This window comes from Barbatula barbatula (genome assembly GCF_947034865.1).
Source record: "Barbatula barbatula genome assembly, chromosome: 1".
Taxonomy (NCBI): Eukaryota; Metazoa; Chordata; class Actinopteri; order Cypriniformes; family Nemacheilidae; genus Barbatula; species Barbatula barbatula.
In genome coordinates this window covers 33338326-33364600 of record NC_136766.1, presented here as the reverse complement: position 1 = coordinate 33364600, position 26275 = coordinate 33338326, and the positions used below count along the sequence as shown (strand labels likewise).

The 26275-nt window shown below is 40.9% G+C and overlaps 5 protein-coding genes across 5 annotated transcripts; all 5 read right to left on the bottom strand.

Moving 5' to 3' along the window:
• Positions 1–2065: 2065 nt before the first annotated feature.
• Positions 2066–4088, bottom strand: LOC306893334 (zona pellucida sperm-binding protein 4-like). The gene is made up of 8 exons (XM_079455118.1): positions 3637–4088; positions 3377–3564; positions 3212–3309; positions 2986–3143; positions 2699–2891; positions 2486–2633; positions 2329–2404; positions 2066–2268 (listed from the first exon to the last, which is right to left on the bottom strand). The coding sequence occupies exons 1-8, from the start codon at positions 4079–4081 to the stop codon at positions 2198–2200; spliced, it is 1377 nt and encodes a 458-aa protein (XP_079311244.1). The 5' UTR covers positions 4082–4088; the 3' UTR covers positions 2066–2197.
• Positions 4089–7096: 3008 nt separating this feature from the next.
• Positions 7097–9191, bottom strand: LOC306893375 (zona pellucida sperm-binding protein 4-like). Its single transcript, XM_079455164.1, has 8 exons — positions 8830–9191; positions 8570–8757; positions 8405–8502; positions 8179–8336; positions 7911–8103; positions 7697–7841; positions 7540–7615; positions 7097–7473 (listed from the first exon to the last, which is right to left on the bottom strand). Exons 1-8 carry the CDS (start codon positions 9161–9163, stop codon positions 7403–7405), a joined length of 1263 nt encoding a protein of 420 aa, XP_079311290.1. The 5' UTR covers positions 9164–9191; the 3' UTR covers positions 7097–7402.
• Positions 9192–13624: 4433 nt separating this feature from the next.
• Positions 13625–15691, bottom strand: LOC306893397 (zona pellucida sperm-binding protein 4-like). Its single transcript, XM_079455186.1, has 8 exons — positions 15330–15691; positions 15070–15257; positions 14905–15002; positions 14679–14836; positions 14414–14606; positions 14199–14343; positions 14048–14123; positions 13625–13982 (listed from the first exon to the last, which is right to left on the bottom strand). The coding sequence occupies exons 1-8, from the start codon at positions 15661–15663 to the stop codon at positions 13912–13914; spliced, it is 1263 nt and encodes a 420-aa protein (XP_079311312.1). The 5' UTR covers positions 15664–15691; the 3' UTR covers positions 13625–13911.
• Positions 15692–18229: 2538 nt separating this feature from the next.
• LOC306893386 (zona pellucida sperm-binding protein 4-like) lies at positions 18230–20207 on the bottom strand. The gene is made up of 8 exons (XM_079455175.1): positions 19846–20207; positions 19586–19773; positions 19421–19518; positions 19195–19352; positions 18929–19121; positions 18715–18859; positions 18559–18634; positions 18230–18492 (listed from the first exon to the last, which is right to left on the bottom strand). Exons 1-8 carry the CDS (start codon positions 20177–20179, stop codon positions 18422–18424), a joined length of 1263 nt encoding a protein of 420 aa, XP_079311301.1. The 5' UTR covers positions 20180–20207; the 3' UTR covers positions 18230–18421.
• Positions 20208–24057: 3850 nt separating this feature from the next.
• Positions 24058–25922, bottom strand: LOC306893408 (zona pellucida sperm-binding protein 4-like). The gene is made up of 8 exons (XM_079455197.1): positions 25565–25922; positions 25305–25492; positions 25140–25237; positions 24914–25071; positions 24646–24838; positions 24431–24575; positions 24275–24350; positions 24058–24207 (listed from the first exon to the last, which is right to left on the bottom strand). Exons 1-8 carry the CDS (start codon positions 25896–25898, stop codon positions 24137–24139), a joined length of 1263 nt encoding a protein of 420 aa, XP_079311323.1. The 5' UTR covers positions 25899–25922; the 3' UTR covers positions 24058–24136.
• Positions 25923–26275: the final 353 nt, after the last annotated feature.

Genomic DNA, 26275 nt, shown 5'->3' with positions numbered 1-26275 from the left:
CTGTGACGTATCAGTCATTCTGTCGTTTCTGCAGCGGTGAATGCCATCCACACTGAAGATGTACAGTATGTTTACAAAGAGTAGTTCAAAGAAGAAATAAAAAATTATCATTGTATCTAAACAGATACCTATAAATAGTCAATTCCAAAAAACTGAAAATTAATTTGAAATGGTCTCTTAATTTGTTCTGCAGCTATGTAGTTACATTTGTATAGCCAAGTTTAGCTGTTACAGGTTTTCCAATGGTAGAGAGCAATGTTTGCTTTTTTCTAATACCTAAATACAAGACACAAGGTACTACTACTATTAGATAAAAAATATCTAATGAACCAGCCCTAAAAACACATAAAATAAAAAAACGTATCAATTTGTCCACGAGACAGCTAAAACCATCTGACCTAAGGTATAAGACCTTTAAAACACTTACATGACACGTAATAGTTTATTTTGACCAGTCAGATGATAACTGCTTTGATGATAAGTTGTATCGGGAGATGGCACCTTAGAGCACAGATGCGAAATAATGACACATTAGGGCAAGATTGGGTTCAGACCACTAGAAACTTCCAGGTTTTAAGGTGCTGTCACCACACAGACTTATTAGATTGAATGTTCCATCAGTTGTACCCTTCAAAATCAATAATCCTACAGGCTTTGAGGTGCTCAGATTTGCGCACTTATGTTTGGAACAGACCTTCCGTATGGTAGACTTGGCGGTTTCCCCTTTAACAAGCACCTCTGATGTGGTTTTTCTCCATTTGGAAAACACCCCATGAACTGTTCAGTATAGCACTGCTGTTTAAAGGTCCAGTGTGTAAAAAAAGAAAAAAAAGTACACTAAGCCTCTTCTCTCAACAGGTAGTGGTCTAGCTTTTGTTGAAACTAGTAACGTTGTATTAGCAACTATTGTACTATTGCTCTTCTATGACATATCGCTTATTGCTCCCCGAACTCTTTGTAAGTCGCGTCTGCTAAATGACTAAATGTAAATATGAAATGTTTGTAGTTTTTGGGATGATCCATTGATAGAAATGCAATATACATAGCTATGTCTTCAGAGGTGTATAAAGAGCTTACACAACAAAGTATTATGTTTTTACTACAGTAGAATAAGCAATTTCTATCTACATACACGGCGGGTTAAAAGTCTGGCTACAGTCTCATTTACTTAGCATGAACAATAAAATAGAAATATTGATAACTGGACCTCCATCTCTTGGTATAAAATATAGGTTTTTCTTTGACACTACCTCTATTTTTCCATCGGCAACCATTAAGAATTTTGGCATCACTAAACCCTTCACTAACCTTGGAGTCCTACATCCACAAACTCTACAAAGCTGCTTTTTTCCAGCTACATCTAATTGTGCAACTCCGCGCTTTTAACAGTAGAAAAGATGCAGAATCATTAGTTCATGCACTGATTACAGCTCTCCTTTACTATTGTAATGCTTTTTTTCTGGTTTACCAGCTCACTCTCTCCCGTTTGCAGTACATTCAAAGTTCTGCTGCCAGAATGCCAATTTTGACAAATACATCTGCTCATATCTCCCCTAATTTATGTCTCCACTGGTTGCCAGTATCTTCTCATGTGATTTGCAAAACGCTTCTGGTCACTAGTCACTCAATGGCCTTGCTCCTTCCTAGCCATCACACCTGCTCTCTCTGTTTGTTCACTCCGGTCTTCCAGTTCGGATCTTGTGAATTCAGAACGGTTTATCTTCAATGGGCAGTAAGTCTTCTATCACTCATAACTATTTCCATTAAGTGAATTTAAACCAAAGCTCAAAACATGTTCTCCTTTGACAGTCTTTTAAACCTGGATATCACTTGAATACTATAATTTGCATGGTGTAATGGTCTTATTTTGGCTCACCTCTGTGTATTGTTTATTTAGATTCCTAAATCATGTTGTCATGACATTGCACAATTTGTGACTCCTTGAGTGGGCAAATGTCCACATGCCAATTTGCAATGATTGTTGAATTGGTGTCCATTTTAAAGTGTCCTTGAGCCTGGGAAATGTGCTATATAGTAAACGATCAAAACAAGCAGTTTGCAAGTTCAGTTCTAATGAAACCTTACAGCTTTTAGGTGCAGTTTATACCAGAACACAATCCTCACTGGGGAAAAAACACTGAAAACGCAGCTATACAACTGTTTGAGTCGAGGACTTTATTAAAAAGGGCAAGTCAATTTACATTGTGAAGAAAATCCCTCCACTGGAAACAACAGTTTCTTCCAGCCTCTTGTCAGCAACATCTCTCCCTGGAACAAGAAAGTGTCAGGACGACTAAACTAAACAGCAAAGCAAAATGAAATACATACTGCTTTTCCTGGCACAGCTGGGTTCACAGGAGCCAGAAGCAGGGTGGCACACCGCTGTACTACAGTGAATGTAGATCTGACAAACAAAGACATCAGCTTTAGCAACAAAATACAAAAGGCAATTTAGAGGATACCGAAGGCTGTAAGGAAATCATACAGTCTCCTGCAGAGGGGCCAGTGATGCTGGATCCACAAACGTGAACATCTTCACAACAAAGCGCTTGTAGTGGGTTGGGAACTGAAGACCAGCCGAGCCAACTGTAGGAACCAGTGTGGTCAGGTAATGATCATCCTGGTAAGGGCATCTAAAACAGAAGTGACGTCAGGACTCGTTCACCGTGCGATCTGAAAAGCTTCGGATTCGACTCACCCATCAACTAAAAGATCCCACTGGGGTAGACTGAGAGGACTAGGGGTTGATGTCGCCCAACAGCGCCCCAACATCAGGACAAGATTGGGGTCAGTTCTCTCCAAAATGCGCACCTCAACATACACAGGGTCTCGCAGGACTTTTGTGACTGGATACTCATCCTCACCGTAGTAGGACGTATACGCCTCATCTCCTGAGGATTAACACAATGAGTTACAGTCTCAAGCTAAAGTTTTAGACCAGTGCTACAAGTACAACTCATTTGGAGAGGCATAGAAAATCAGCACCTTCTGCACAGCCTTTAGTGACACATTGGCCATTCGCCAGCCTAAGTTCCACCCTGAGGGGTCCAGGAGCAGCTAGAGGTGGAGGTGGGGGAACAGTGTTGACCTCCACAACCAGAGCTTCCACAGCAGTGGCAGAATATCTACACTGGAAGAGAAGTCTACACAAACAAACAGTGAGCTTCTGACAGCGGTTCAAGATTCACTCATGAGAAAACAGATAACCTACTCAAAATGACTGTCCCTTGTGATGGAGCCAAGAGGTCCAATGCCCACTTCATAGGATGAAGTCATTCTGTTTTCATACACCACATAACCATTTTCCTCCTGCAAGCGGAATTACGGTTGACATCAAGTCTGTTCTAGACAGACAAATCACAAACAGCAAACTCACCATCATGCTGGTGCCACAGGCAGTGACTGGAAACTGGTAAATGGCAAAGGAAGGTGTGGAACCAACAGGACCACAAGGTGCTTCATTTCCACCCAGCAGACGGACCGTGTCCAGACTCAGACGAGGCAGCGTGACATCTCTAGCCACCACTATCACAAACTGACCATCTCTCATACACTGGACAGTCACTGTAATGAGAAAGAGGAAGTTATCAGAGGGTCAGCTTGGCAAGAAACACTTAACTGGTAAAACACCTTTACCTGACATCCCATAATAACACTGCTGTCCATTAAAGCAGCAGTTTATAGCTTCACACTCAGCACCACTGATACCAGGTTGTCCACACTGGATCTGCTCATAATCCGCTACAACACACTTGTCAAGAGGTTCTGACTGCACCACCGGCTTCTGAAGTGGAAACTTCTGAGAAAACTGTTGTTCAGTTTGCAGAGCGAGTCCAAATCTCTGTTCATTTTGCTGGAACCCAAGAGCTTGTGGACTATTAACTGGAATCCCTCTCTGTGGAACCGCTCTGCAAACTGAGCTCAGTAAAAGAAAAAGCAAGTGACTCAGTAAATTTCTGTTTTCAGCCATTAGTCTACAACAGAAGACACACTCACTGTTAGTCTGAGACACTGATTCTTGTCTTTTTGTACTCTGTAGATTCATTAGTGATAACGAGAACCCCTCCTCTGTAATTAACATCTATCACAGTCCAGCTCTGCACAATCAATACATTTAACAATATACAACACGGGCCATGTTTTTGTTGTCATGTGACCTTAATTCTCTCTGACCTCTGATGTATTAACAGCCATAAAAATAGTCTACTTAGCCATTGTTAAACAAGCATATTTCAAAAGGTTATTTAAAAGTCGATTTAGATGGCAGACACCTAAATGTGAATGTCATCCTGCCTACCCATGATATGTGGAAGATGAATGCAATCAGAAACAATTTGAAAAATGTATTTAAGTTTTTAAGTTACCTATATACAGCCATGGAAAAATTAAGAGACCATTCCATCTGTTGAATTTCAACAAAATCAAACCTCAGGAGTGACATAAAGTCATCTTACAGCAATGTAAAGGACTGACAGCATGACAAGACACATGAAAAATCAGGGTTATCACATAAAACACAACAGAATTATGTACAAGCAAGGAGTTCAGATGGGTAGAGTGGTCAGCTGAATAGTTGTCACTATGGATGCGTCGTTGACGGGCTGGGGAGCCCTTTGCGACAACAGACTGGCTCATGGTGCTTGGACGAGCCCCCCTCAAGTGACGTGGCATATACGTTTTTCAATGATTTTTGGAGATGATCGCGGAAGCAAGAGCCCCGTCGACCAGACATCTGTACAGTTTGAAATGGCAGGTTTTCTTTTCATGGTGTAAGACGAAAATCAAAATGCAGCTACCTGTGACGTATCAGTCATTCTGTCGTTTCTGCAGGGGCACATGCCATCCACACTGAAGATGTACAGTATGTATACACCCTTCAAGCGGAGTGGTGACGACTAAGTCCGGTGGTCCAGTATGCTGTGTATTTTCAGCAGTTTTTTTATGCTGTTGGAACATGCCGACCACGGTAAGTGCGCTGTTGGTTTTAGTATGTTATCCCTTGGTTACATGTGATATGTGCCAGGCTCCAGTAGTGCTGCGGTCAGTAAGGATTGGTGGATACTATAAACGTGCTTAGTTCCGCTCAGGTTGAGCTGAGGGGCATTTGTTATCCCCTGGGAATATCAGGCTCGACGTTATCGGGTCTGGCTCTTTAGGCTGTTTTATGGAGGTGGGAGTTCAACACAGTGGGATTTTAAGCCTTCCCCATAGTGTAGCTATACACAATGTAGAGAGACCGACTTGAAAGTGAACAAATCGGATACGTATGTAACCACGGTTCCCTGAAAGGAGGGAACGAGACATTGCGTTGCTGCTATGTTGTTAATCTCAAGGTTTTATCCATGTTCGTTCAATGCGGCTCGGCGCCGACCTATATGGTGGGAGGCTCCGCCCAAAGCTCGGCACTTGAGCGTCATTGGCCCATAAAATCTACCGGTGCGATGCAATCAAGCTTCAGTATTTGAGGAGCGTAGCTATACACAATGTCTCGTTCCCTCCTTTCAGGGAAGCGAGGGCTACATACGTAATGAGACGATTTCTTTGCAGTATTTGAGGTCTGAAAAAATACAGAGCATCTTTTCTGTTATTTTGACCTGTTTCTGTGTCATTTTCTGCAAATAAATGCAAATAATATTTTCATTTTTCAAATTTGGAAGAAGTATTGTTAGTAGTTCAAAGAAGAAATAAAAATGATCACTCTATCTAAACAGATACCTATAAATAGTAAATTCCAAAAAACTGAAAATGTATTTGAAATAGTCTCTTAATTTGTTCTGCAGCTATTTAGTTACATTTGTATAGCCAAGTTTAGCTGTTACAGGTTTTCCAATGGTAGATAGCAATGTTTGCTTTTTTCTAATACCTAAATACAAGACACAAGGTACTACTACTATTAGATAAAAAATATCGAATAAACCAGCCCTAAAAACACATACAAATTACAAAAACTTATCAATTTGTCCACGAGACAGCTAAAACCATCTGACCTAAGGTATAAGACCCGTAAAACACTTACATGACACATAATAGTTTATTTTGACCAGTCAGATGATAACTGCTTTGATGATAAGTTGTATCGGGAGATGGCACCTTAGAGCACAGATGCGAAATAATGACACATTAGGGCAAGATTGGGTTCAGACCACTAGAAACTTCCAGGTTTTAAGGTACTGTCACCACACAGACTTATTAGAGTGAATGTTCCATCAGTTGTACCCTTCAAAATCAATAATCCTACAGGCTTTGAGGTGCTCAGATTTGCGCACTTATGTTTGGAACAGCCCTTCCGTATGGTAGACTTGGCGGTTTCCACTTTAACAAGCACCTCTGATGTGGTTTTTCTCCATTTGGAACACACCCCATGAACTGTTCAGTATAGCACTGCTGTTTAAAGGTCCAGTGTGTAAAAAAAGAAAAAAAAGTACACTAAGCCTCTTCTCTCAGCAGGTAGTGGTCTAGCTTTTGTTGAAACTAGTAACGTTGTATTAGCACCTATTGTACTATTGCTCTTCTATGACAAATCGCTTATTGCTCCCCGAACTCTTTGTAAGTCGCGTCTGCTAAATGTAAATATGAAATGTTTGTAGTTTTTGGGATGATCCATTGATAGAAATGCAATATACATAGCTATGTCTTCAGAGGTGTATAAAGAGCTTACACAACAAAGCGTTATGTTTTTACTATAGTAGAATAAGCAATTTCTATCTACATACACCGCGGGTTAAAAGTCTGGCTACAGTCTCATTTACTTAGCATGAACATTAAAATAGAAATATGAACAACTGGACCTCCATCTCTTGGTATAAAATATAGGTTTTTCCTTGACACTACCTCTATTTTCCATCGGCCACCGTTAAGAATTTTGGCGTCACTAACCTTGGATGCCTACATCCACAAACTCTACAAAGCTGCTTTTTTCCAGCTACATCTAATTGTGCAACTCCGCGCTTTTAACAGTAGAAAAGATGCAGAATCATTAGTTCATGCACTGATTACAGCTCTCCTTTACTATTGTAATGCTTTTTTTCTGGTTTACCAGCTCACTCTCTCCCGTTTGCAGTACATTCAACGTTCTGCTGCCAGAATGCCAACTTTGACAAATACATCTGCTCATCTCCCCTAATTTGTTAGGTCTCAACTGGTTGCCAGTATCTTATGTGAAATGCAAAACGCTTCTGGTCACTCAATGATTGATGTCCATTGTAAATTGTCCTTGAGCCTGGGAAATGTGCTATATAGTAAATGATCAACAAGCAGTTTGCAAGTTCAGTTCTAATGAAACCTTACACAGCTTTTAGGAGCAGTTTATACCAGAACACAATCCTCATTGGGGAGAAACCCACTGAAAACGCAGCTATACAAATGTTTGAGTCCAGGGCTTTATTAAAAAGGGCAATTCAATTTACATTGTGAAGAAAATCCCTCCACTGGAAACAACAGTTTCTTCCCGCCTCTTGTCAGCAACATCTCTCCCTGGAACAAGAAAGTGTCAGGACGACTAAACTAAAACAGCAAAGCAAAATGAAATTAAATACATACTGCTTTTCCTGGCACAGCTCTGTTCACAGGAGCCAGAAGCAGGGTGGCACACCGCTGTACTACAGTGAATGTAGATCTGACAAACAAAGACATCAGCTTTAGCAACAAAATACAAAAGGCAATTCAGAGGATACCGAAGGCTGTAAGGAAATCATACAGTCTCCTGCAGAGGGGCCAGTGACGCTGGATCCACAAACGTAAACATTTTCACAACAAAGCGCTTGTAGTGGGTTGGGAACTGAACAGCAGAGCCAATTGTAGGAACCAGTGTAGTCAGGTAACGATCATCCTGGTAAGGGCATCTAAAACAGAAGTGATGGTCAGGACTCGTTCACAGCGTAATATCTGGATAAGCTTTGGATTCTACTCACCCATCAACTAAAAGATCCCACTGGGGTAGACTGAGAGGACTAGGGGTTGATGTCGCCCAACAGTGCCCCAACATCAGGACAAGATTGGGGTCAGTTCTCTCCAAAATGCGCACCTCAACATACACAGGGTCTCGCAGGACTTTTGTGACTGGATACTCATCCTCACCGTAGTAGGACGTATACGCCTCATCTCCTGAGGATTAACACTTGTTACTGTCTCAATCTAAAGAAAGACTCACTTGGAAAGGCATAGAAAAAAAACCAGCACCTTCTGCACAGCCTTTAGTGACACATTGGCCATTCGCCAGCCTAAGTTCCACCCTGAGGGGTCCAGGAGCAGCTACAGGTGGAGGTGGGGGAATAGTGTTGACCTCCACAACCAGAGCTTCCACAGCAGTGGCATAATATCTACACTGGAAGAGAAGTCTACACAAACAAACAGTGAGCTTCTGACAGCGGTTCAATATTCACGCATGAGAAAACAGGTAACCTACTCAAAATGACTGTCCCTTGTGATGGAGCCAAGAGGTCCAATGCCCACTTCATAGGATGAAGTCATTCTGTTCTCATACACCACATAACCATTTTCCTCCTGCAAGCAGAAACACGATTGACATAAAGTCTGTTCTAGACACCCAAATCACAAACAGCAAACTTACCATCATGCTGGTGCCACAGGCAGTGACTGGAAACTGGTAAATGGCAAAGGAAGGTGTGGAACCAACAGGACCACAAGGCGCTTCATTTCCACCCAGCAGACGGACCGTGTCCAGACTCAGACGAGGCAGCGTGACATCTCTAGCCACCACCAACACAAACTGACCATCTCTCATACACTGGACAGTCACTGTAATGAGAAAGAGGAAGTTATCAGAGGGTCAGCTTGGCAAGAAACACTTAACTGGTAAAACACCTTTACCTGACATCCCATAATAACACTGCTGTCCATTAAAGCAGCAGTTTATAGCTTCACACTCAGCACCACTGATACCAGGTTGTCCACACTGGATCTGCTCATAATCCGCTACAGCACACTTGTCAAGAGGTTCTGACTGCACCACCGGCTTCTGAAGTGGAAACTTCTGAGAAAACTGTTGTTCAGTTTGAGGAGCGAGTCCAAATCTCTCTTCATTTTGCTGGAACCCAAGAGCTTGTGGACTATTAACTGGAATCCCTCTCTGTGGAACCGCTCTGTAAACTGAGCTCAGTAAAAGAAAAAGCAAGTGCCTCAGTAAATTTCTGTTTCCAGCCATTAGTCTACAACAGAAGACACACTCACTGTTAGTCTGAGACACTGATTCTTGTCTTTTTGTACTCTGTAGATTCATTAGTGATAACGAGAACCCCTCCTCTGTAATTAACATATATCACAATCCAGCTCTGCACAATCAATACATTTAACAATATATTTTTTTGGATTGGCTCTTTCCAAACAAAAACGTGTGGAGTTTCGCAGTGTTGCTGTGGGAGACGTTCTCCAGATGAGTCACTCCATACACGACACCAAAAAACATGACTAACCAACAGACCAGAGAATGCATTGATGTGTCAGTGTTGGCAATACGACCCAAGAAATCGTAGCTCTTTTCAAAAACTTAAAGCAGATTTATATGCTTTCTGCCAGGTCCACATTTATCTAATGACGGAGCCAAAGAAAATAACTTATTTGAAGTTGTAATGCAGTCCTTCAAGGGAATTGTGTCTTACCATGTTTTAATAATTAGTACATTCCTGCAGATGGTGAATAACGTATGATCTTTGTTTGTATAAAAATACTGCAAATAAATCAAAAAGTGAGTTTTCGAAATTATTTATTAACCCTCGTGTCATTACAAACCTATCTTTCTTCAGCAGAACACAACAGAAAATATTTAGAAGAACGTTGAAAATCAAACAGTATCGAACCCCATTGACTTACATTGTATGAACATAAAAACACATCTTCTTTTGTGTTCCACTGAATTAAGACAGGTTTAAATCGCGCACGAAGATGAATGAATGATGACATTTGTTCATTTTCAGGTAAACCATCACTTTTACTAAATGTGGCATTGTAATTTATTTCATGCTTTGAGCGTTTGAGCATTCACAGAAGACTGTGAAGCCGAAACTTGTGGGTGGCCAATCACACCAGATTGTGTCAGTTTGACCCATCAGAGCGCATCTTAAGGAGAAACTTTAGAAAGTTCAGTGTTTTTTTGAAGAGTGACGGAAGTGAAGTATTAAAAATTAAGCGTTTTTTCACAAAGAGTGAACTTCCGTTGTATTGCATCACAAAAACACAATAAATATATTCAAGAACCCTGAAATATGGGTCCTTTATACAAGACACAAGGGTTGATTTCTTATCTTTTCCAGTCAAATAATCTCTAAAAATTCATAATTTTTTATGGTTAAATGCTGGTTAAATGCAATTGCAAAATGGATAAATGAAAAAAAACTGTGAAATGAGTTTTGCGAAAAGTTTCACCGAAATGTAAGTCCGTGCATCTTGTTTTGGGGTTTTGTCAATTCTATAATGTATGTATAAAAGTGTACAAAACAGGACCCTAATGTTTTGCTTAATAGTTTTGCTTCATGCCCTGACACTTCATACTGCATGTGGGGTGTTTGAATCGGCTGGCACATGATACCGGAACATATTTCAACACTTGATGGCCTCATTATCTTTCATGTGTCAGTGAGTTAAAAGTCTGGCTACAGTCTCATTTACTTAGCCTGAACATTAAAATAGAAATTTTAATAATTCGACGAACATCTCTTGGTATAAAATATAGGTTTTTCCTTGACACTACCTCTATTTTTCCATGGGCCACCGTTAAGAATTTTGGCATCACTATACCCTTCACTAACCTTGGATACCTACATCCACAAACTCTACAAAGCTGCTTGGTTCCAGCTACAACGAATTGTGCAACTTTGCGCTTTTAACAGTAGAAAAGATGCAGAATCATTAGTTCATGCACTGATTACAGCTCTCCTTTACTATTGTAATGCTTTTTTCTGGTTTACCAGCTCACTCCCGTTTGCAATAGATTCAAAGTTCTGCTGCCAGAATGCCAACTTTGACAAATCGACTGCTCATATCTCCCCTATTTTGTCATGTCTCCACTGGTTGCCAGTATCTTCTTGTGTGAAATGCAAAACGCTTCTGGTCACTTTAGTCACTCAATGGCCTTGCTCCTTCCTAGCCATCAGACCTGCTCTCTCTGTTTGTTCACTCAGGTCTTCCAGTTCGGATCTTCTATGTGTGAATTCGGAACGGTTTATCTTCAATGGGCAGCAGGTCTTCTATCACTCAGAACAATTTCCATTAAGTGAATTTAAACCAAAGCTCAAAACATGTTCTCCTTTGGCAGTCTTTTTAACCTGGATATCACTTGAACGTATTGAATACTATAATTTAGGGCTCGATTCTTCGATTTCGATTTGATTCTTGTTTTTATGGTTTCGACTCGATTCAATTTCGATTCGATTCGATTCAATATCGATTAGATGTCATTACGTAGATGAAAATGCTAGTTTTGCAGGCATGGAATCCACATTTAAGTATATATGCTGGTAACTGAAACTCTTACTCTCTTACATTAGTTAAAAACACATACACATTGACAGTAGAGCCCATACAATAATGTTAGGAATTACTTTTTATTTTTACTTTGGGTAACCAAACAAGTAACCAACATTAAGATTTTAACTTTTTATTTTAAAACTTAAATTCATTACAACATAAAACATATTCATTGTAACATTCAAAACAGGCCCATTAAACCTTTTTCTGGACATTGTGCACATTAAACATAGTAACTGTCCAAAAAACAATCAGTTCTTTACCAGCACTAACTCATTTTTTGATTGCCAGATTTTTCTGCAAGAAAAGTAGCTGATCAACATGGTCTGACCTAAGGCAGCTCTTTGTGCTGTGATAATATCACCAGCAGTTGAAAAACCTCGCTCAGCAGGAACACTTGTTCCCGGCACACAGAGATACCTCTTTGCTTGTTGTGTTTAAAGCGGTTAGTCTTCTGCATGCATCTTCCACCAGATTAGTGGGTTTTCAGAGAATATGACAGGCTTGGCTTCCCTGTACCTTGCCACTTCCTCTTTTGCCATTTCAGTCACAGTTTTCTTTGATGCTGGAGCTGCTGTTTTGTAGGCTGCTCCTAGGAGACCCATCAGTGCAGACATCTTTATCTTCTTGGCTGCTGTGGGGTCTTCTGCAACTCCCACCTCATCATGAGGACCCAGGGAGGTGGCGTTCTGGTGAACAGGCACAGTGTCTTCCACACATGCACTGTCACTTTCTTTCTGCTTAAAGATGAAACAAATACAAATTAAATTTAAAATATATTAAGAATAAAGGATCACAAAGAAAATTCAATTTGGAAGTTCTGATCAAAATATACCAAAAGCACAGTTTCATTCTATGCTTACGTTCTGTTTTTTCCTTTGGTCCAGACTAACAATCTCCCTCATCAGTCTTGAAAATGTGTTGTCACGGTCCTCTTCAAACAAAAAGGGAAGGGCCTTAAAACGAGGATCTAATGCCGAAGCTGTATACAACATTTCCTTCAGGCCATGATATCTAAAGGATATTCAACAAATTTCAATAAATTTTTGTCATGTGCAGTTATACATCCTTACACAAAATTCGTATTCACATAATAATGTATTTCAAAGTGTCTGCTAATAACATTGAACTTTAGTTTAGTTATCTTTGTACATTTATTTAAAATATGTAATCTATATTTACTTTATAAAGGGTCATTAAATAAACACAACTACAGAATAAAAAGGTTCTGTAAACATACCATGACATTAGGTTGTCATGTATAGTGGATTTTAAGTCCTTGATGATCGTGGAGTCGCTGGGTCCAATATTCATCTCCTGTAACAGCTGTGCATGCAGAGGACCAATAACTGATAAAGTTGGTGTGCACTCTTCAGACATGGCTATTGTGGCAGCTTTCATCGGATTCAGAGCTTTCACTACATCTTCTGCAGTACTTATGTCAGCCTCCAACAAAGTGAAGATATCTTTCTCACTTCTACAAACTTCAGGTGAGAGCAGCGCTGCAGATATGGCTGGCTCTTGCTCCAGGAACCGCTCTAGCATCTCCAATGCGCTGTTCCATCGAGTTACCACGTCAGTCTTCAGCTTATGTGAGGGTAGACCTATAGCTTTTGTTTGACTTTCAGAGTATGGCTGGCAATGCTGCTTCGATGAAAGCCGCCAGTGATTCGTCTGATTTTGCCAAGCAACTGGGCCATTTTAGAGAGTTTAAGTGCCGCTTGCGACGCTAAATTCAGCGTATGCGTGTAGCAACCAAAGTGAAGCACATTCATTAGCGCCACCACACGGACCATGTTTGCTGCATTGTCGGTTACGAGAGCTGGTTCTTTATTCGCAATGTTCCATTCAATTAAGGCCTTGTTCAACAATGCTGCAATGTTACTTGCTGTGTGGCTGGTGTGGACAGCCTGGGTTTGTAAAACATGCGACGCGAGTGTCCAGTCGCTTCCGATATAGTGAAATGTTATGGTGACATACGAGTCAGTCGCCCTGGAGGTCCAGCCGTCACAGGTAAGGGCCACTCTTTCTGCTGACTGGAGAGATGCTGCAACATTGATCTTCACCTCTGCATACTTTTTCGGTATTGCCTTTTCACTGAGGTACTCGCGTGTAACCATTGCATATGGGCGTAAATCCTTGCAAATCATTACTATAGCATCAGTAACTTTATTAGCGGAAGGTGAAGCTGACTAATTTGCCAATTTATGGCGCAATGATTGTTGATTTGTTGTCTATTGTAAAGTGTCCTTGAGCCTGGGAAATGTGCTATATAGTAAACGATCAAAACAAGCAGTTTGCAAGTTCAGTTCTAATGAAACTTTACACAGCTTTTAGGTGCAGTTTATACTAGAACAATCCTCACTGGGGAGTTAACCACAGCAATACAAATGTTTGAGTCCAGGACTTTATTAAAAAGGGCAATACAATTTACATTGTGAAGACAATCCCTCCACTGGAAACAACGGTTTCTTGCAGCCTCTTGTCAGCAACATCTCTCCCTGGAACACAAAAAGTGTCAGGACGACAAAACAAAACAGCATATCAACCAAAGTGAAATACATACTGCTTTTCCTGGCACAGCTCTGTTCACAGGAGCCAGAAGCAGGGTGGCACACCGCTGTACTACAGTGAATGTAGATCTGGCAAACAAAGACATCAGCTTTAGCAACAAATACAAAAGGCAATTTAGAGGATTCCGAAGGCTGTAGTCATACAGTCTCTTGCAGAGGGGCCAGTGACGCTGGATCCACAAACGTGAACATTTTCACAACAAAGCGCTTGTAGTGGGTTGGGAACTGAACAGCAGAGCCAATTGTAGGAACCAGTGTAGTCAGGTAACTATCATCCTGGTAAGGGCATCTAAAACAGAAGTGATGGTCAGGACTCGTTCACAGCGTAATATCTGGATAAAGCTTTGGATTCTACTCACCCATCAACTAGAAGATCCCACTGGGGTAGACTGAGAGGACTAGGGGTTGATGTCGCCCAACAGCGCCCCAACATCAGGACAAGATTGGGGTCAGTTCTCTCCAAAATGCGCACCTCAACATACACAGGGTCTCGCAGGACTTTTGTGACTGGATACTCATCCTCACCGTAGTAGGATGTATATGCCTCATCTCCTGAGGATTAACACTTGTTACTTGTCTCAATCTAAAGTAAGACTCACTTGGAAAGGCATAGCAAATCAGCACCTTCTGCACAGCCTTTAGTGACACATTGGCCATTCGCCAGCCTAAGTTCCACCCTGAGGGGTCCAGGAGCAGCTACAGGTGGAGGTGGCGGAACAGTGTTGACCTCCACAACCAGAGCTTCCACAGCAGTGGCAGAATATCTACACTGGAAGAGAAGTCTACACAAACAAACAGTGAGCTTCTGACAGCGGTTCAATATTCACGCATGAGAAAACACATAACCTACTCAAAATGACTGTCCCTTGTGATGGAGCCAAGAGGTCCAATGCCCACTTCATAGGATGAAGTCATTCTGTTCTCATACACCACATAACCATTTTCCTCCTGCAAGCAGAAACACGATTGATATCAAGTCTGTTCTAGAAACCCAAAGCACAAACAGCAAACTCACCATCATGCTGGTGCCACAGGCAGTGACTGCAAACTGGTAAATGGCAAAGGAAGGTGTGGAATCAACAGGACCACAAGGCGCTTCATTTCCACCCAGCAGACGGACCGTGTCCAGACTCAGACGAGGCAGCGTGACATCTCTAGCCACCACCAACACAAACTGACCATCTCTCATACACTGGACAGTTACTGTAATGAGAAAGAGGAAGTTATCAGAGGGTCAGCTTGGCAAGAAACACTTAACTGGTAAAACACCTTTACCTGACATCCCATAATAACACTGCTGTCCATTAAAGCAGCAGTTTATAGCTTCACACTCAGCACCACTGATACCAGGTTGTCCACACTGGATCTGCTCATAATCCGCTACAGCACACTTGTCAAGAGGTTCTGACTGCACCACAGGCTTCTGAAGTGGAAACTTCTGAGAAAACTGTTGTTCAGTTTGCGGAGCGAGTCCAAATCTCTGTTCATTTTGTTGGAACCCAAATGCTTGTGGACTATTAGCTGGAATCCCTCTCTGTGGAACCGCTCTGCAAACTGAGCTCAGTAAAAGAAAAAGCAAGTGACTCAGTAAATTTCTGTTTCCAGCCATTAGTCTACAACAGAAGACACACTCACTGTTAGTCTGAGACACTGATTCTTGTCTTTTTGTACTCTGTAGATTCATTAGTGATAACGAGAACCCCTCCTCTGTAATTAACATATATCACAGTCCAGCTCGGCACAATCAATACATTTAACAATATAGTTTTTTGGATTGCCTCTTTCAAAAAATTCAAGAAATTTTGTGAACATCTGTAAATATTTTCAACACTGGGGCTTCTCCACAGACTAATTCCGGCACATAAAATCTAAATGCAGGGCTGCGTCTGAAATAAAATACTGTGATAGAACATAATGAATTAGATGAAGTACACGCGTATCAACTAATATGTTCCATGTAGTATTTGTGAGTGCAGTATGAATATATACACTACAACATCAGAAAGGATTGGTGGATACTATAAACGTGCTTAGTTCCGCTCAGGTTGAGCTGAGAGGCATTTGTTATCCCCTGGGAAAAGCAGTCGTCGGGCTCGACGATATCGGGTCTGGCTCTTTAGGCTGTTTTATGGAGGTGGGAATTAAACACAGCAGGATTTTAAACCTTCCCCATGGCGTAGTTATACACAATGTAGAGAGACCGACTTGAAAGTGAACATCTCGGATACGTATGTAACCACGGTTCCCTAAAAGGAGGGAACGAGACATTACGTTGCTGCTGTTTTTTAAATCCCAGGGTCTTATCCATGTTCGATCACATTTAGTCATTTAGCAGACGCTTTTATCCAAAGCGACTTACAGATGAGGAAACATTGGAAGCAATTATGGCTCAGTGCCAACCTTTATAGTGTGTGGCTCCACCCACAGCTCGGGGTTCGAGCGTCATTGGCCCATAAAATCTACTTGTGTGATGCAATCAAGCTACAGTATCTGAGGAGCGTAGCTATACGCAATGTCTCGTTCCCTCCTTTCAGGGAACCGAGGGCTACATACGTAACGAGACGTTTACGTTGCAGTATTTGAGGTCTGAAAATAACAGGTTTCTCCAGTTCTCCTTTTCTGCAAATAAATACAAATAATATTTTTATTTGAAATTTGGAAGAAGTTTTGTTAGTACTTCAAAGAAGAAATAAAAAATTATCATTGTATCTAAACAGATACCTATAAATAGTCAATTCCAAAAAACTGAAAATTTATTTGAAATAGTCTCTTAATTTGTTCTGCAGCTATGTAGTTACATTTGTATAGCCAAGTTTAGCTGTAACAGGTTTTCCAATGGTAGATAGCAATGTTTGCTTTTTTTCTAATACTTAAATACAAGACACAAGGTACTACTACTATTAGATAAAAAATATCTAATGAACCAGCCCAAAAAACACATAAAATAAAAAAACTTATCAATTTGTCCACAGCTAAAACCATCTGACCTAAGGTATAAGACCTTTAAAACACTTACATGACACATAATAGTTTATTTTGACCAGTCAGATGATAACTGCTTTGATGATAAGTTGTATCGGGAGATGGCACCTTAGAGCACAGATGCGAAATAATGACACATTAGAGCAAGATTGGGTTCAGACCACTAGAAACTTCCAGGTTTTAAGGTACTGTCACCACACAGACTTATTAGAGTGAATGTTCCATCAGTTGTACCCTTCAAAATCAATAATCCTACAGGCTTTAAGGTGCTCAGATTTGAGCACTTCAGTTTGGAACAGCCCTTCCGTTTGGTAGACTTGGCGGTTTCCACTTTAACAAGCACCTCTGATGTGGTTTTTCTCCATTTGTAACACACCACATGACCTGTTCAGTATAGCACTGCTGTTTAAAGGTCCAGGCTTTAATGGACTAGTTTGATGCACTTATGTATTTTGTTGCCTATGTTGTTATTACTGCTTCCAATGTTTCCTCATCGGTAATTCGCTTTGGATAAATCGTCTGCCAAATGACTAAATGTAAAGCCTACATAAACTCTACAAAGCTGCTTTTTTCCAGCTACATCTAATTGTGCAACTCCGCGCTTTTAACAGTAGAAAAGATGAAGAATGATTAGTTCATGCACTGATTACAGCTCTCCTTTACTATTGTAATGTTTTTTTCTGGTTTACCAGCTCACTCCCGTTTGTAGTACATTCAAAGTTCTGCTGCCAGAATGCCAACTTTGACAAATACATCTGCTCATATCTCCCCTAATTTATGTCTCCACTGGTTGCCAGTATCTTCTCATGTGAAATGCAAAACGCTTCTGGTCACTCAATGGCCTTGCTCCTTCCTAGCCATCCAACCTGCTCCGTTTGTTCACTTTGGATCGGTTTATCTTCAAGGGGCAGTAAGTCTTCAATCACTCAGAACTATTTCCATTAAGTGAATTTAAACCAAAGCTCAAAACATGTTCTCCTTTGGCAGTCTTTTAAACCTGTATATCACTTGAACGTATTGAATATTATAATTTGCATGGAGTAATTGTCTTCCTTTGGCTCACCTCTTCGTGTATTGTTTATTTAGAGTCCTAAATCACAGTTTATGACATTGCACAATTTGTGACTTCTTGAGTGGGCAAATGTCCACATGCCAATTTCTTATGGCGCAATGATTGATGTCCATTGTAAAGTGTCCTTGAGCCTGGGAAATGTGCTATATAGTAAACGATCAAAACAAGCAGTTTGCAAGTTCAGTTCTAATGAAACCTTACACAGCTTTTAGGAGCCGTTAGACCAGAACAATCCTCATTGGGGAGAACCCCACTGAAAACACAGCTACACAAATGTTTGAGTCCCGGGCTTTATTAAAAAGGGCAATTCAATTTACATTGTGAAGAAAATCCCTCCACTGGAAACAACAGTTTCTTCCCGCCTCTTGTCAGCAACATCTCTCCCTGGAACAAGAAAGTGTCAGGACGACTAAACTAAAACAGCAAAGCAAAATGAAATTAAATACATACTGCTTTTCCTGGCACAGCTCTGTTCACAGGAGCCAGAAGCAGGGTGGCACACCACTGTACTACAGTGAATGTAGATCTGGCAAACAAAGACATCAGCTTTAGCAACAAATACAAAAGGCAATTTAGAGGATTCCGAAGGCTGTAAGGAAATCATACAGTCTCCTGCAGAGGGGCCAGTGACGCTGGATCCACAAACGTGAACATCTTCACAACAAAGCGCTTGTAGTGGGTTGGGAACTGAACAGCAGAGCCAATTGTAGGAACCAGTGTGGTCAGGTAACGATCATCCTGGTAAGGGCATCTAAAACAGAAGTGATGGTCAGGACTCGATCACAGCGTAATATCTGGATAAGCTTTGGATTCTACTCACCCATCAACTAAAAGATCCCACTGGGGTAGACTGAGAGGACTAGGGGTTGATGTCGCCCAACAGTGCCCCAACATCAGGACAAGATTGGGGTCAGTTCTCTCCAAAATGCGCACCTCAACATACACAGGGTCTCGCAAGACTTTTGTGACTGGATACTCATCCTCACCGTAGTAGGACGTATACGCCTCATCTCCTGAGGATTAACACTTGTTACTGTCTCAATCTAAAGTAAGACTCACTTGGAAAGGCATAGAAAAAATCAGCACCTTCTGCACAGCCTTTAGTGACACATTGGCCATTCGGCAGCCTAAGTTCCACCCTGAGGGGTCCAGGAGCAGCTACAGGTGGAGGTGGGGGAACAGTGTTGACCTCCACAACCAGAGCTTCCACAGCAGTGGCAGAATATCTACACTGGAAGAGAAGTCTACACAAACAAACAGTGAGCTTCTGACAGCGGTTCAATATTCACGCATGAGAAAACAGGTAACCTACTCAAAATGACTGTCCCTTGTGATGGAGCCAAGAGGTCCAATGCCCACTTCATAGGATGAAGTCAATCTGTTCTCATACACCACATAACCATTTTCCTCCTGCAAGCAGAAAAACGGTTGCCATCAAGTCTGTTCTAGACACCCAAATCACAAACAGCAAACTCACCATCATGCTGGTGCCACAGGCAGTGACTGGAAACTGGTAAATGGCAAAGGAAGGTGTGGAACCAACAGGACCACAAGGTGCTTCATTTCCACCCAGCAGACGGACCGTGTCCAGACTCAGACGAGGCAGCGTGACATCTCTAGCCACCACCAACACAAACTGACCATCTCTCATACACTGGACAGTTACTGTAATGAGAAAGAGGAAGTTATCAGAGGGTCAGCTTGGCAAGAAACACTTAACTGGTAAAACACCTTTACCTGACATCCCATAATAACACTGCTGTCCATTAAAGCAGCAGTTTATAGCTTCACACTCAGCACCACTGATACCAGGTTGTCCACACTGGATCTGCTCATAATCCGCTACAGCACACTTGTCAAGAGGTTCTGACTGCACCACCGGCTTCTGAAGTGGAAACTTCTGAGAAAACTGTTGTTCAGTTTGCGGAGCGAGTCCAAATCTCGGTTCATTTTGCTGGAACCCAAGAGCTTGTGGACTATTAACTGAAATCCCTCTCTGTGGAACCGCTCTGCAAACTGAGCTCAGTAAAAGAAAAAGCAAGTGCCTCAGTAAATTTCTGTTTCCAGCCATTAGTCTACAACAGAAGACACACTCACTGTTAGTCTGAAACACTGATTCTTGACTTTTTGTACTCTGTAGATTCATTAGTGATAACGAGAACCCCTCCTCTGTAATTAACATATATCCCAATCCAGCTCTGCACAATCAATACATTTAACAATATTTCTTTCCAAACAAAAACGTGTGGAGTTTCGCAGTGTTGCTGTGGGAGACGTTCTCCAGATGAGTCACTCCATACACGACACCAAAAAACATGACTAACCAACAGACCAGAGAATGCATTGATGTGTCAGTGTTGGCAATACGACCCAAGAAATCGTAGCTCTTTTCAAAAACTTAAAGCAGATTTATATGCTTTCTGCCAGGTCCACATTTATCTAATGACGGAGCCAAAGAAAATAACTTATTTGAAGTTGTAATGCAGTCCTTCAAGGGAATTGTGTCTTACCATGTTTTAATAATTAGTACATTCCTGCAGATGGTGAATAACGTATGATCTTTGTTTGTATAAAAATACTGCAAATAAATCAAAAAGTGAGTTTTCGAAATTATTTATTAACCCTCGTGTCATTACAAACCTATCTTTCTTCAGCAGAACACAACAGAAAATATTTAGAAGAACGTTGAAAATCAAACAGTATCGAACCCCATTGACTTACATTGTATGAACATAAAAACACATCTTCTTTTGTGTTCCACTGAATTAAGACAGGTTTAAATCGCGCACGAAGATGAATGAATGATGACATTTGTTCATTTTTAGGTAAACTATGACTTTTACTAAATGTGGCAATGTAATTTATTTCATGCTTTGAGCATTTGAGCATTCACAGAAGACTGTGAAGCCGAAACTCGTGGGTGGCCAATCACACCAGATTGTGTCAGTTTGACCCATCAGAGCGCATCTTAAGGAGAAACTTTAGAAAGTTCAGTGTTTTTGTGAAGAGTGACGGAAGTGAAGTATTAAAAATTAAGCGTTTTTTCACAAAGAGTGAAATTCCGTTGTATTGCTTCACAAAAACACAATAAATATATTGAAGAACACTAAAATATGGGTCCTTTATACAAGACACAAGGGTTGATTTCTTATCTTTTCCAGTCAAATAATCTCTAAAAATTCATAATTTTTATATGTACATTAAAATTGAGACCAGCTGGTTAAATGCAATTGCAAAATGGATAAATGAAAAAAAACTGACATGAGTTTTTCGAAAAGTTTCACCGAAATGTAAGTCTGTGCATCTTGTTTTGGGGTTTTGTCAATTCTATAATGTATGTATAAAAGTGTACAAAACAGGACCCTAATGTTTTGCTTAATAGTTTTGCTTAATAGTTTTGCTTCATGCCCTGACACTTCATACTGCATGTGGGGTGTTTGAATCGGCTGGCACATGATACCGGAACATATTTCAACACTTGATGGCCTCATTATCTTTCATGTGTCAGTGAGTTAAAAGTCTGGCTACAGTCTCATTTACTTAGCCTGAACATTAAAATAGAAATTTTAATAATTCGACGTCCATCTCTTGGTATAAAATATAGGTTTTTCCTTGACACTACCTCTATTTTTCCATCGGCCACCGTTAAGAATTTTGGCATCACTATACCCTTCACTAACCTTGGATACCTACATCCACAAACTCTACAAAGCTGCTTGGTTCCAGCTACAACGAATTGTGCAACTTTGCGCTTTTAACAGTAGAAAAGATGCAGAATCATTAGTTCATGCACTGATTACAGCTCTCCTTTACTATTGTAATGCTTTTTTCTGGTTTACCAGCTCACTCCCGTTTGTAGTACATTCAAAGTTCTGCTGCCAGAATGCCAACTTTAACAAATCGACTGCTCATATCTCCCCTATTTTGTCATGTCTCCACTGGTTGCCAGTATCTTCTCATGTGAAATGCAAAACGCTTCTGGTCACTTTAGTCACTCAATGGCCTTGCTCCTTCCTAGCCATCAGACCTGCTCTCTCTGTTTGTTCACTCCGGTCTTCCAGTTCGGATCTTCTATGTGTGAATTCGGAACGGTTTATCTTCAATGGGCAGCAGGTCTTCTATCACTCAGAACAATTTCCATTAAGTGAATTTAAACCAAAGCTCAAAACATGTTCTCCTTTGGCAGTCTTTTTAACCTGGATATCACTTGAACGTATTGAATACTATAATTTAGGGCTCGATTCTTCGATTTCGATTATTGTTTTTATGGTTTCGACTCGATTTTGATTAGATGTCATTACTTAGATGAAAATGCTAGTTTTGCAGGCATGGAATCCACATTTAAGTATATATGCTGGTAACTGAAACTCTTACTCTCTTACATTAGTTAAAAACACATACACATTGACAGTAGAGCCCATACAATAATGTTAGGAATTACTTTTTATTTTTACTTTGGGTAACCAAACAAGTAACCAACATTAAGATTTTAACTTATTATTTTAAAACTTAAATTCATAACAACATAAAACATATTCATTGTAACATTCAAAACAGGCCCATTAAACCTTTTTCTGGACATTGTGCACATTAAACATAGTAACTGTCCAAAAAACAATCAGCTCTTTACCAGCACTAGCTCATTTTTTGATTGCCAGATTTTTCTGCAAGAAAAGTAGCTGATCAACATGGTCTGACCTAAGGCAGCTCTTTGTGCTGTGATAATATCACCAGCAGTTGAAAAACCTCGCTCAGCAGGAACACTTGTTCCCGGCACACAGAGATACCTCTTTGCCTGTTGTGTTTAAAGTGGATACTCTTCTGCATGCATCTTCCACCAGATTAGTGGGTTTTCAGAGAATATGACAGGCTTGGCTTCCCTGTACCTTGCCACTTCCTCTTTTGCCATTTCAGTCACAGTTTTCTTTGATGCTGGAGCTGCTGTTTTGTAGGCTGCTCCTAGGAGACCCATCAGTGCAGACATCTTTATCTTCTTGGCTGCTGTGGGGTCTTCTGCATCTCCCACCTCATCATGAGGACCCAGGGAGGTGGCGTTCTGGTGAACAGGCACAGTGTCTTCCACACAAGCACTGTCACTTTCTTTCTGCTTAAAGATGAAACAAATACAAATTAAATTTAAAATATATTAAGAATAAAGGATCACAAAGAAAATTCAATTTGGAAGTTCTGATCAAAATATACCAAAAGCACAGTTTCATTCTATGCTTACGTTCTGTTTTTTCCTTTGGTCCAGACTAACAATCTCCCTCATCAGTCTTGAAAATGTGTTGTCACGGTCCTCTTCAAACAAAAAGGGAAGGGCCTTAAAACGAGGATCTAATGCCGAAGCTGTATACAACATTTCCTTCAGGCCATGATATCTAAAGGATATTCAACAAATTTCAATACATTTTTGTCATGTGCAGTTATACATCCTTACACAAAATTCGTATTCACATAATGTATTTCAAAGTGTCTGCTAATAACATTGAACTTTAGTTTAGTTCTTTGTACATTTATTTAAAATATGTAATCTATATTTACTTTATAAAGGGTCATTAAATAAACACAACTACAGAATAAAAAGGTTCTGTAAACATACCTTGACATTAGGTTGTCATGTATAGTGGATTTTAAGTCCTTGATGATCGTGGAGTCGCTGGGTCCAATATTCATCTCCTGTAACAGCTGTGCATCCCTCGCTCTCAACTATTGCATGTGGGCGTAAATCCTTGCAAATCATCATTACTATAGCATCAGTAATTTTCTTAGCGAAAGGTGAATCTGACTAATTTGCCAATTTATGGCGCAATGATTGTTGAATTGGTGTCCATTGTTAAGTGTCCTTGAGCCTGGGAAATGTGCTATATAGTAAACTATCAAAACAAGCAGTTTGCAAGTTCAGTTCTAATGAAACCTTACACAGCTTTTAGGTGCAGTTTATACCAGAACACAATCCTCACTTGGGAGTAAACCACAGCAATACAAATGTTTGAGTCAAGGACTTTATTAAAAAGGGCAATACAATTTACATTGTGAAGAAAATCACTCCACTGGAAACAACAGTTTCTTCCCACCTCTTGTCAGCAACATCTCTCCCTGGAACACAAGAAAGTGTCAGGACGACAAAACTAAAACAGCATATCAACCAAAGTGAAATACATACTGCTTTTCCTGGCACAGCTCTGTTCGCAGGAGCCAGAAGCAGGGTGGCACACCGCTGTACTACAGTGAATGTAGATCTGGCAAACAAAGACATCAGCTTTAGCAACAAATACAAAAGGCAATTTAGAGGATTCCGAAGGCTGTAAGGAAATCATACAGTCTCCTGCAGAGGGGCCAGTGACGCTGGATCCACAAACGTGAACATCTTCACAACAAAGCGCTTGTAGTGGGTTGGGAACTGAACAGCAGAGCCAATTGTAGGAACCAGTGTGGTCAGGTAACGATCATCCTGGTAAGGGCATCTAAAATAGAAGTGATGGTCAGGACTCGTTTACAGCGTAATATCTGGATAAAGCTTTGGATTCTACTCACCCATCAACTAGAAGATCCCACTGGGGTAGACTGAGAGGACTAGGGGTTGATGTCGCCCAACAGTGCCCCAACATCAGGACAAGATTGGGGTCAGTTCTCTCCAAAATGCGCACCTCAACATACACAGGGTCTCGCAGGACTTTTGTGACTGGATACTCATCCTCACCGTAGTAGGACGTATACGCCTCATCTCCTGAGGATTAACACTTGTTACTGTCTCAATCTAAAGTAAGACTCACTTGGAAAGGCATAGAAAAAAAATCAGCACCTTCTGCACAGCCTTTAGTGACACATTGGCCATTCGCCAGCCTAAGTTCCACCCTGAGGGGTCCAGGAGCAGCTACAGGTGGAGGTGGGGGAACAGTGTTGACCTCCACAACCAGAGCTTCCACAGCAGTGGCAGAATATCTACACTGGAAGAGAAGTCTACACAAACAAACATTGAGCTTCTGACATCGGTTCAAGATTCACTCATGAGAAAGCGGGTAACCTACTCAAAATGACTGTCCCTTGTAATGGAGCCAAGAGGTCCAATGCCCACTTCATAGGATGAAGTCATTCTGTTCTCATACACCACATAACCATTTTCCTCCTGCAAGCAGAAACACGATTGCCATCAAGTCTGTTCTAGACACCCAAATCACAAACAGCAAACTCACCATCATGCTGGTGCCACAGGCAGTGACTGGAAACTGGTAAATGGCAAAGGAAGATGTGGAACCAACAGGACCACAAGGCGCTTCATTTCCACCCAGCAGACGGACCGTGTCCAGACTCAGACGGGGCAGCGTGACATCTCTAGCCACCACCAACACAAACTGACCATCTCTCATACACTGGACAGTTACTGTAATGAGAAAGAGGAAGTTATCAGAGGGTCAGCTTGGCAAGAAACACTTAACTGGTAAAACACCTTTACCTGACATCCCATAATAACACTGCTGTCCATTAAAGCAGCAGTTTATAGCTTCACACTCAGCACCACTGATACCAGGTTGTCCACACTGGATCTGCTCATAATCCGCTACAGCACACTTGTCAAGAGGTTCTGACTGCACCACCGGCTTCTGAAGTGGAAACTTCTGAGAAAACTGTTGTTCAGTTTGCGGAGCGAGTCCAAATCTCTGTTCATTTTGTTGGAACCCAAATGCTTGTGGACTATTAGCTTGAATCCCTCTCTGTGGAACCGCTCCGCAAACTGAGCTCAGTAAAAGAAAAAGCAAGTGCCTCAGTAAATTTCTGTTTCCAGCCATTAGTCTACAACAGAAGATACACTCACTGTTGATCTGAGACACTGATTCTTGTCTTTTTGTACTCTGTAGATTCATTAGTGATAACGAGAACCCCTCCTCTGTAATTAACATATATCACAGTCCAGCTCTGCACAATCAATACATTTAACAAAATAGTTTTTTGGATTGCCTCTTTCAAAAATTCAAGAAATTTTGTGAACATCTGTTAATATTTTTAACACTGAGGCTTCTCCACAGACTAATTCCGGCACATAAAATCTAAATGCAGGGCTGCGTCTGAAATATAATACTGTGATAGAACATAATGACTTAGATGAGGTACACACGTATCAACTAATATGTTCCATGTAGTATTTGTGAGTGCAGTATGAATATAT